The following is a 12,470-nucleotide window of genomic DNA, read 5'->3' on the forward strand; positions in this document are numbered from 1 at the left end:
AGAAAAACAACATTTCAACAAAAAACATAAATATCAGAACAGCACTTACTTTTAATTTACGACGAGCATTGAATTTCTTCAAGCACTCCACAGTCTCTTGCCTATGTAGTGTTGATGCAACACGTTCTCGTTGCTGAAAAGAAAGGTCATAGTAGATTAGTTACATTTGAATTATGATAAGTACAGACTGAAAATCAATTTAAAATAAAGGCAATTCTCCAGAAATGTGTAATTTCTTGTCCTAGTAACCTTAAAATGAGTGGGTTTCCATTTCTTTATTATTGTTATTTATTTGTCAGCTTCAAAAGAAAAAAATTTACCACAGGAATTCAACAATGCTAAATTGGACTTATTTATATGAAAGCTTTATATAAATACCTACTAAAATATAATTACCATTCACTGTCCCTAACCAGAATTTTTGTTTTCAATGATCTGTCTATACAGCAAAAAATAAATAAATAAATAAGTCTTCAAAACAAATTTTTAAGATGTGTCAAGTATTTTAACTTTAAATAAAGTTTCTTTTTTGCTCAATTGCATTCAATTATACATTCCGGCAAAGTTAAAACATGCGTCCAGCATTTTGCATCATTACCAGAAATGCCACCGCCGAAATGTCTGCGCCTGTCTACTGCTATAGCAAAGAGGCGCTTCTCATTTTTCCAAGGGAAGCTTAATGTTGGAAAAAACCGTATGACTGCACAAAAGTGAGCAGACGAGTGGCAAAATGGCGCCTAAAAGCCTCCCTGCTAATCCTTGCAGAAGATGAACAAAGTCCGTTTCTATGGCAGTAGACGGGCTCAGACTTGACAGCGGAAGCTTTTCTCGTGAAGGACAGACAGTACAATCCAACAGTTTTTACAGGCATTCATTACCACTATGTGGCACTGGTAACTCAAATAACATTCAGTCTTAGTAGCAGTCATCTTACGATTGTTGGCAAATTAAGAATTTCATTATGTGGAAAATTCTATACATTATGCTTAATTGTGTAGGTAAGTTGGAAAATATTTATTGCTGTCATTACCATTTTAAGTAATTTTAAACTTTATTGTGCATTTAGCTCTTTATATGCTTATATTAGGCGAGTCTTAGATCACAGTACATAAAACTTCTACTGAGGGAGTAATTTTTTTTTTCGTTCTGTGAGGTGAAATAGGTAAAGCCTTCATTACCATCCAGCTCAAAAGTTATTTGAATGTGCAGATGATAATGACAAGCCCGAGGATAAAATACTACTCTTCATTTTCAATTTTACTGCATAAATTTTAATTAAATGCATTGCATATTTTTGAGCATTTTATTATATAAGTTTAACGAAAACTCATTAAAAGTTGTAATGCATTTTTTTCAACTTTTTTGATTTTTTAGCATTATTTGAGAACTTTTTATTCTGATTTTAGATAATTTTAAACTTCTGAAAAATATTGAGTCCCTATTTTACTTTAATTTTTAATTCACCCAAATAGTCATTGATCGTAGGGTTAATACAAATTTTGCATTCTTCCCTTTAGTTTTAAATTTTTTAACACTTGATCTAATAACTAACTTTTATTGCTGAAGGCTAGTGGTGGATAATTTTCTATAATATTTTTAAACTCAAATCTCTGTAACAGTTCCTTTTCTTTCAAACTTATGTAATAATATCTGCTCATTAACCCTCTATGTGGTACGCTCAATTACACTTTGGCTGTCCTATGGAGTTTAACATTGAGTGGGGGTGGTCCGAAATTTCAATAAAATGTTCAGAACAAATTTGATCCTTATTTTACTTAAGTTTTAAATTCAACTTTAAGAAATCTCTAACCAAAGGATTAATGTAAATTTTAGCACTCTTTATTTAAATTACAATTTTGATTTGTAGTTTATCTTTTTTTAAAAAACTTTTGTATAGTTGAAGGTTAATGATGGATAATGTAAGCAAGAATAAAAGGGGCAACAGTATGTCGTTTGCAGAAAAAAGACAGAAAGATAATGAGAAAAAACAAAAGGAAAAACAAAAATTAAAGGAGAATCCTGAAGATTATGAAAAGGTAAGAGCTAAGGAAAGAGAACATTAATTCCTTAAATTCCGTCCACTGCAGATCTACGTTGCTATTTTCCAATCTTGACGAAAATACCTTTTTTTAAGCCCTGCCTAAGTGCAACAAAATCAGTGTTTCTGAAATTGGGCACTAACCTAAAACTTTCATCTTTGTACGCTTCAAATTTAATCCGGAACCTTACCACTGTTATGATTACTATCTCCAATATGTTCCCCTACACATAACCCCTGAACAGAACTTCCTACATCACAGAAAACTAGATCCAAATCGCATCCTCTCAAGTTCCCTGAGTTACAACTTGATCTAAGAAACGGTCACCAATTACTGTTAAAAATTCCTCTTCTCTGCCATTTCTGGAGTAAAAATTATTTGAATCAATACCCGGAAAATTGAAATCCCCCATTATGATGAGAGATCCCTTACTGGACATGTCACTAATAATAGGATACATCTGCTCATCTTGTCCCTGGCTCAAATTAGGTGGCCTATAAATGTTTCCAAATCGCAATTTTTTGCCCTTATTGCTTGTCAACTCCAGCCAAGACATATCGATATCAGTAGGTTTATCATTTATGACCAATTCATTGCAAATGAGTGTCTCTAATATAAAATAAAACCCCATGACTACCTGCAATTACTTGACCTAAAATCCTAAAAATGCAGAATTGATCTTCTTAATTGGAGGTTGTAACTATTGAGCAGAAATAAATTATTTTTTAAATTTGAACAAGTGTATTTCTTGAACTGGAATGAATTCTTTTTGAGCAAAGAGCAAATATCAATTAAGGTGCATAAAAAAAAAGACATCCCTTGAAATTAAGCTCTAGCATATATTTTGCAAAAGAAACTGATGTAAGAATGGGTCTTATTTTCAGGTACATGGTAGTGGAATCAATATTTACTATTGACAAAAAGAAAGACACTACAATTTTGGTCTTTATTGTGAATATTTGTTTTGGGGTTAAGATAATAGATTTATACTAGAAACTTCAAAAGGTATAATTTGTTTTGGTTGTAAAATTAGAAACCTAGTGATAAAAACTCGTATCAACAGGCCGAAAGTTTGTAAAAACAACACGGACATGCATGATGGAAATAACTGCAGAACACTTACGCATATCCAAGGATGTTTTAATGCTTCACTGGCAGTAATTCGCTTGGCTGGATTAACTGTTAACATACTGTTGATTAAATTCTTTGCTTCAGGGGTCACAGTATCCCACTCTGGAGATGGGTACTATATAAAAAACATTAATTCACAGAATGTTAAAGCACAGAAAATTCTTTAATAAATACATGAAAAACCTCAAAAAACTTAATCATATATTTTAAGTTCCTTCTAACTATTGTTGACAGCAGGTTATTTAATGTGACCAGATTTTTCAAGCTAAAAATCAGGACACATGACGGGGGGGGGGGGGGGGGGGTAGAGTAGTTTTTTTTCCCCACAGGCTTAATATTTTTACGTAACAGAAAAATGCCAAGAAATAACTCAAAGGTACCAATAAAGAACTCAAGTTGAAAATAATTTAATAGTATTGATGTAAAGAATATTGCATCACACAACAAATTTATTAATCAAAATTATTATTTTCAGTTATACTTGCTGTTAGAAGCAATTTTAAGGGACAAATTCTTGTTGCCTTTCAGAAAATCAAGGAATTCCTTGCATGAATAAGAAAAGTTAATTTTAGTTAAAAGAAGACTTTTAAAAGTGGCAACTGATAATTGCGTTTTTTCAGATGTCCAAATTTTATTTACCAAGGAAAATGTTGTTTCAACAACTGCTGTTGTGCCTGGCAAACTGAAACCAAACTCAACAATCTTTGTCAAACAGTCGACTTCAGTCGCCTGAGTGCGAGTCAATTTGTTTTTCAAGTTGTCATTCAAAACGCATTTACGTTTACCCATCGCGTAAAATTATGATAATCATACAACGTGTAACAGTTACAATCACAATGAATGAAAAGAATTTATTTTCCCTCGTTCGCGGCCAACACCTGACGCTTAACAGCTCCTCCTCTTCAATCGAAATCATGGTGGAGGTAGTTCAGCGTATTAAACATTAAAGAATAACATTTCACATGGCGTTCTTACGTTTACTGACAGCAAAAAATCAAAAAAGCGTTTAAAAAATCCAGATTGTATGTTATATTTCTTGTGTGACGGAATTTAAACAAAAAAAGCGGGACTTTTTCGACAAAGTGGGACATTCCCGCAGCGGGACAGTAAGACAAAAAGCGGGACGTCTGGTCACATTGAGGTTATCGAATGAGGAAACTAAAAAAAAAAAAAAAAAGCACAGAAAAGTGTACACACTTCTTTCATTATCTTCATACAAAACAAAACTTTTTCCATAAAATTACAACTAGGGCCTAAAAAGTCAACTAAGGCACCTGCTACTATACCTAACAAAAAAACTAAACATGTAAATAACCATGATGGAAATGAAAGTGTAGAACCCTTATTCTAGAATCATAACTAGAGATGAACCAAATCTTTGGTTGGCCTATTCAGCAGACCAACCGAATATTCAGTTCAGCGGAATACTTTATTATTCTGGAACCAACTAGGAAAGGATAATGAATATATTTAACAAAACCAGGATAGAGTGAAGCTGTGAAAGTCAAAGCAGGAAAAAGTGAGGGATGACTGTAGTACCGTAGTGTGACTACCATTATCACATTCATAGTAACTTTAATGTAGGAGAAAGCACTAAAATGTTAAATTTAAATATTATTTCACTTCAATTTTTCTTATATCTTATAACATCTATAGTATCAACCTTACTATAACAAATTTATTCAAATAATGTACAAGAAAAAAATGAATATTATTTAGTGTTCATAAATATGTCAAGTCAATTTACTGCCGATTTTTAAAAAAGTATGCAGATTAAAAAAAACAAAAACATTATCACCATTTCAAATGAAATCGACAAACTATTTTAAATTAGCATAAAATAAACTTATAAATATTGCAGTTAAAACTTTTTATCCAGATATTCATTGCACGGCTGAATATTTTGGTTAGAATTTTAACTGAATATTTGGCATACCGTATTCGGCAAAACATGGTATTTGGTGCATCTCTAATTAAAATCAAGATCTAGAATGAAAATTTTTTTTTCCAATTGGGAAAAATTACAAGTACTTTAAAAGTGTTGTGAGTATGTGCAATAGTTTGTGTGAAGCAATGATTACTAGCAATGAGGTAAAAAGTCTTAAATAGCCACTTAACCTTCCAGTTTTACCACACTTTTTAAAATTATTTGTATATGGAAATACAGCTTTACTTACTACCGTACAAATATAACAAAGGGGAGGGGGGGGGGGGGAATCACCATCTGCCATCACAAAAATTATTGCTTTTAACACCTTGACTTGAAAAAGTGTGATGATCAAAACATTTTAAAGCATAGTAATCAATTTAAAAATACTATTTCAGTAGCATTTGGGAAAACCTATGGGAAGAAACTGCAATGAGCAAGGTTGATAGAGAAGGCCATTGATCTACACAGACATGTATATGTATAATTTTAGAAGAGGGTTAATAAACGTTTTACTCTTCAAATCTAAAATTTAAAGAAAAACTTTTCTTCTCTTAACCTTACTTTTTTCTGTTTAGGAAGTATATAAAAGAAAGTATTAGATTTGGGTGTGTGTGTGTTAAGCATTTTGGTATTTAGATGGACTTAACCATTTTAAGGGGACTCATTATTTCCCTTAGAAGACAGATGGAAATTTGTTCCACAAGAAAGAGTGTTAAAATAATGAAAGCAAATTGAGTGCAGATTCGACTTATTGAGATTTTAAAAGGAAAAAAAAAATAACAACAATCATTCATTGCTGGCTTATGTTACAGTAGTTTTAATGCTAAAAATTTATTAAAAAAAGGCATGATTAATGTTTGTGGTTATTGCTGGTGGTCACTTTTGTATTTAAAAAACCTTTAAACGGTAGACATACTTACATCATAAGCACCAGCTTTGATTTGTGCATAAAGTCTGTGCTGGTCTTCATCCCAGAAAGGAGGATAACCAACAAGTAATATGTACAAAATAACACCTGAAAATACTTTTGATTAGAAAAATAAATACATAAACATTTTTTCTTTTACAGAAAAATTGAATTCACAAATTCTAAAGAAAGATTTTTTCATACATAAGCAATATGAATGAAGGATATTTCTCAATTTTCCAAGTGAAGAATTTACCTCACACATATTTAAAAAGAACTGCTTCCTATTATACAATACAACTACACAGTATGTTCAACATTGAATGGGACGAAACGAAAGCAGTTCTGTGAAGTTGTAGTTTTTTTTATTTAACAAATTTAATTGACAATAATACTATAATTATCGAAGTTTCTATAAATGTTCTATGTATACTGTATACCCTGCCAGTAACACAACAAATATCCATACAATCTTTCAAGTCTTGCGACACTCAGAGTATACATGGTTAATAAATCAACCACTTCAGTGTTTTGCTCCTTCAGTGTGTTGTCTCCATTATTTTTCTTTGACTTATATGGGTTACTTCTTTAGAAATGAAGGCAAACACCTTGCCTTGGAACAAAATTGCACAGAAAAAAAAAAACAAGGGGTTAGATCTGGGGATCTCGGTGGCCTATACAGCAATGGCATACTGCTGTGTTGTCCTCCAGCATGACTAGTCTAGCCATGGGGTAGAGGTAGACAATCAATCAGTTTTGGCACTTTGACCTCAAAAAAAAAGTTTTTAACCTCAAAATTGTGGTTTGTGAAAAGTGTCAAGAGTGGCTCAAACTCACAAAATAGAAACTGTCAGAAACTGACAAAAACCAAAATTGGTGAAGAAAACATTACAAAAGGTGAATTTTATATGTATTTTTTAGCATAGTTTAAACTCCAATTAAATATAAACTATTAATTGCATTAAAAAGCAATGTTTCACAATTTTTTTATTGACTTCATTAATATTAATTAGTTTGATACTATATTAATTGCAATTGCATAACCTTAACGATACAAGTTCAATTGATATAACCTAAATTCATATGGCAAAGCATGAAACAGTACTTAGGATATGGATATGACGTAAGGCATTGGTGTGCACAGAAATAAAAAATATTCCTTTTTTTATATTATCATTATTTTATGGGGAAAGAATGCCACACCCCTATTATGGCCCAGAGTCATTCTTGGTCAACTTGCTGGTGCTTGGCAGTTCGGTGTTTTGGCAGGGGTGCCCACCCCCTTGAAGAACAAGGGCCCACAACCCTAAATATTACAAAGACCCTTTAAGAGCAAGACACTCCCCCTCCCAAAAATGAAAAAGTACCCCCTAAAACACCCCTCTAAAAATTCAATGGTACAGTCTGCACCATGATCTCTCCCAGGTGGGCACCCCTGGCTTTGGGAGCCCCTTGACTGGGGGAAAAAGTAATTTTGTACCCATTTCCAAGGTGCTATGGGGTCTGCAGCCAATTTCTTTTGACAAAAGTTTCTTTTAAGACATAGAGAAACATAGATATTAGTTCAGGAAAAAAGAACAAACGACAAAAATTGTAGCTGCATAAAGGGGTCCTCCAGAAATAATGTCACCCTTTGAGGAGGTTAATGAAATTGTGATTTTATGACAAGGAGAAGAAAGGGGTGACATCTCGCATTTTTTATTTTTTCATGCTCTTGTAAAACAGCATAATATGTGACAGGGAAGGAGGTAAAGTGAAATGTAACACAGGGGAGGGGGAGTCGAATTTGTTGAAAAAAGTGCGACGTCATTCATATAGACAGCCAAAACAGAAAAAAAAAAACCTCTTTACAAAAATTCTGTTTGGCAAAACTAAAACCTTTAAATGGAAGCACGATAGCATAATAGTTATTTTTTAAAAATAAAGAAAATTCAACTAAGTTCAGATTGTTTTGTGAAAGGCCACTATGCAACCTAGATATAATATCAATAAAATATTTTATGCAAGTATTTCACGCATGTACACTCATTTAAATGAGCCCCAAAACAGAAAAGCTCCAAAATTAGTTAACAATAGTTTACAATTGTTAATAATAATTTAATAACCTTTAGTTAACAATAATTTATAAGTTTAAACTATGGATATACAGTAGACCCTCGTTTTACGCAGGTTTATTTTACATGGTTTCGATTATACGTGGTTAAAGATTTGACACCTTTATTTTATTTTACGCGGATGAGTATTGGTTTTACGCGGATGCGGCAATTCAAACAAATAAAATTCTCCATTCCTTCAAAATCCAAACTCCTAAAGATTGCAGATTACACGTAATTAACTGCATTTTGGCATGATAACCGAACTTGGGCCCCTGGAGACATTTTATGTGATTAGTTCCAGAGCTCTTTCCAGAAGTAAAGTTATTAAACTCACACAGTTCCGAACTCACTGGAAGAAGAGCTCTTAAGAGGGACAAAGGAGGCCAAAACCAACGAAGATTCCGACTTCGGTGACAAACAACTAAAAACGTTCCCATTGAAAATTTTGAGCCATTCCTAGACAATAGAAATGATCTTTCTGATTTGTTAGTGAAGAAAGATTCTATCATGGAAATGTTGCAAGTGATCATGGATGTGTTAATGCTCTGCAAAGAATTACAGGGAAAAATTCTTAATGACTGCCAAAAGACTATCATAGCCAGCTCTTCTTTATAAACAGAACACAAAATTAGTTTATGTTTTCTTTATGCACGTTGTGCATAAAAGTCGATATAAGTACACATTAAACTTATTATACAATTAGTCAACACTAGAAAGAAGTATTTTTTTTAATCTACGGAACCTAATCCCCATTTTAACATTACCATAAAGGTCTCAATTTCGCGGCATTTCCGTGGAACGTAACCCCCGCGTAAAACAAGGGTCTATTGTATACTGAAATATTTTTTGTTTGAAGTTTGTTTCCTTTGAAAAAAATTTGCACAAATAAAACACATCATTTTTTTGTTTTATTTTACCCATGCAGTAATACTACATGACTTGACACCCCAAAGTCCCCTACATCTACCATTTTTATGGTTCATCTGTTTTAGATGTTGGGGAGTTCCTCGGACAAATGGGATTTCAGGGACAGTTAAGCACTGACCCTAAGCATTTAGTTGGGCATCCCTGTCGGTTCACCGTAACCACCACACTCGAAATGTGAACATCTCAGCCATTTATTGAATTTATGCAGTAATACTACAGGACACTATACACTAAAATACAGAGGTGGTTTTAAAAATGATCTTTAAATGTATTTAATATGTTTTTAATGATATAATGTGAGAGACATGTTTGATTTACAATTTTGAAACAGCATTACGAAAAAAAAAAAGAACTTGTAAGGTTAACTGAAAGCAACTGTTGAGCCTGATAACCAAACCCAGTAACTAACTGAAGAGACACTGGATATCTCAAATCCGGCAAAATCACTATCGGGTGCATTCCAGCATATAGCTAACCTAATAGTTCAGAAAACTCAGCACTTACAAAAATAAAACGAATGATAAAGAATATTTCTGAGAATATGCACATGTTCATTAAACTAATATTTTAGTGACACACATATAGTATATTATCATTCAACAAATGTAGCAATAACTTCTCAAAGAATGTCACTGAGGATTTATTGGAGCTAAGGAAGATTGGCAAAATTTAGAGTGCAATGTTGGCAAATCATGTCTTACTTCATGGGATTTTTCCTCTTGCAATGGGAAAAGGATAGCAAAAATTGAAACTGAATTAAGATGATTTAAAATCAAATTATTCTGAAAGATGTAAGAAAGATTGGAAACAGATAAAGTGAAAATTCTTGGTGCACATAATATTGATAGGCAAACTGATGAGTATTTTTCCATGTATAGCTCTGATTATGCTTATGATAGAAAAAAGAAAAAATATAGCACTGGATTTGAGAAAGTTTTGTGTTTATGTACGTGTGAATGTATGTTATATACAGTATTACATTTTCCCCCAGTAAAAATCTAAATTGGTGGATGAAACTAATAATAAAAATTATTAAAAGCAGTATTATACAAAATTTACAGCCAAAGATTTACCACAGGCCCATATATCAACAGGCTTTCCATATGGATCTTTCTTGAGAACCTCAGGAGATAAGTAACCAGGTGTACCGGCAAAGCCTGTAAATAAATTGTATTTTTATAAATTCTAAAATGAAAACTAAAAACTTATATAGAACATTGAAAAACCAACTGATACTAGTTCCTAGTAATTAATATGAACAATTAATTAAATATGCAAAAGCATGTTAAAAACTTCTGTGTTAACTTAGAAAAGATCATGTGGAGAAAGGATCACCTAACATCAGGAGCTGTTGATATATATCAGTCAATATATATCACGATATATACCCGATATTTATTTTGAAATTATCATGATATTTTGATATTATCGATATTTATTTTTTCAACCACAGTATTTTCAATACAAAATTTATATCATAGTAATATTGTTCACTTATTATTAAACATAACCAAAAAGTTATGTACTATACTTTTATGATGCATTAATACATCATTAATATGACAAAGTATTATAATATTCCTTTTTTAATTGTATTTCATATTAATAAAATTACTAGTAATGTAACAGTTTTAATTCATATTAAAAGTCCCTAATTAAATATCAAATACTGTTTGGAAAAAATGAAAATGTCTTATGACTGTGTACCGACTAATGTATATTATTTATTTCTGAGTCATAACTGTAAAAGTAGCTAACAGAAGAAAAATGAGTAAAATAGCTAATGCTAAATTAACTCCATTAAAATCGATAGAAATGTAAAATGAAATATTAGATATCAATAATGAATGAAACCTTAGATTTAACACATTGTAGTAACAAAATAAAGAATGATTTTAGGATGCATTTATTAGTTAGAAGACTTTAGTTTCTGCTAATTGAAAATATTGGATATATATATCAAAATATCCGATATATATCAAAATATCCGATATATATCAAAATATCCGATAGTTTTGATATTTTCGAAAATATCATATTTTCGAACCCTGCCCACCATGAAAGGTAATGTTAGTTTCAATTAGTAAAATTATTTGAAGAAGATATTATCTAGATTGTTAGCTTGTCATAGTAATCAATTTGTATTTCATAGTTTTAACAGCTATTTGCTCTTATGAGTAAATTTAAGCTTTTCTCTGTTAACACATATTTACCATGTTTTCACATTAATGGTAAAATTGATGATTCAATGTTAAATGTAATATAGCAATTTTTAATTTTTATACGGTAAAATAACACACAAAGGAACAATATACATTTATCACGTAATATGAATGGATGTAACTCTCTACAAAAAGAAGAAAAAAACCCTAACACCTACAAGCAGTGAGATTTGGATATCAGGGGACCTCAGATTTGGACCCAATACATTGTTGAGGGCCCTGGAGTATAACTCCTTAAAATAGGCATTTTTAAGAAAAAGGAAAAACTGTGAGCCCCACTTAATCGGGTAACAGAGAAATAAATACCTCGTTTTTCGAATCAAGCCTTCTGGAACCAAATATTTCCCTACAGACTGATCGTTAAAGATTTCTGCTTAATCCAATAATTTCCTCGGATTATCCAATAAGACTGGTCTGCTTTTGAAAATATTGCAAAGAATTCGGAATACATTTAAAAAATTCAGCAACGTAAGAAGACAAAACAAAAAGATTTTGTTTATGGACTATGTTGAAAGAAAATTAAGATGTCCCATAAGGCTTTCAACTTCCAAATGTGAAGGTGATATTTCTCCCAGAAAATACAACAGTCAAAATTTTGTACTTTGGCCAGAAGAAATAGGCACTTTGAAAATCTAAGTGGGGATTAAAATGTTTTTGAGTATGCAATACTCTGCAATATTTAGTTTTCAAGGAAGCGAAGTAGGAAAAGAGGAGTCAAAAAGTATATGATTTAAGTTCTAAGTTACATACTTTAAAAAAGTTTTTGTAGCCATTGATAATAATATTTTGTTTTCTTTAAATGGCAACCGACTTAAATGTTTTTTGAAAAGTATCAGTTTGGTAAGGTAAGAGATATTTCCCTCCGTAATCAAATACCTCGCTTAAACATATAATATATGATAGAAACAGCAGTGTTTCTTTAAGCAGTGTCGACAATATTTATTAATAATTCCACTTGTTACTAATCTTTATTTATGAAAAGCGTCACATGAAAATCTTTAAGCTAGTTTAACTTTGTAAAATTGCTAATTATGCAAATGGTATTTCTTTTGATTGATAAGACAGCAATATTTAATGATTTTACATAATATTAATAAAATGTTTAATTAGTAACATTGATTAATAAACCCTATTTAATATAGTTGTCACTACTCAACATCACTTTAATACACGCTGGTAAAAATACTCATTACTTCTGACTCTCAAATTTTAGTGCTA

General features: G+C 31.6%; 1 protein-coding gene across 1 annotated transcript in view; it reads right to left on the minus strand.

Annotated features, from left to right (window-relative positions):
* LOC129217792 (calcium/calmodulin-dependent protein kinase type II alpha chain) overlaps window positions 1-12,470 on the minus strand; it is a 384,326-nt gene that overhangs the window by 49,476 nt on the left and 322,380 nt on the right. Inside the window, exons 8-11 of the mRNA XM_054852134.1 lie at window positions 10,104-10,187; window positions 6,021-6,115; window positions 3,163-3,285; window positions 50-133 (exon numbers count right to left, since the gene is read on the minus strand). Of these exons, the coding sequence (XP_054708109.1) occupies window positions 50-133; window positions 3,163-3,285; window positions 6,021-6,115; window positions 10,104-10,187 (386 nt within the window). The remainder of the gene's footprint in view (window positions 1-49; window positions 134-3,162; window positions 3,286-6,020; window positions 6,116-10,103; window positions 10,188-12,470) is intronic.

The sequence above is a fragment of the Uloborus diversus genome, chromosome 2 (assembly GCF_026930045.1).
Source record: "Uloborus diversus isolate 005 chromosome 2, Udiv.v.3.1, whole genome shotgun sequence".
Taxonomy (NCBI): domain Eukaryota; kingdom Metazoa; phylum Arthropoda; class Arachnida; order Araneae; family Uloboridae; genus Uloborus; species Uloborus diversus.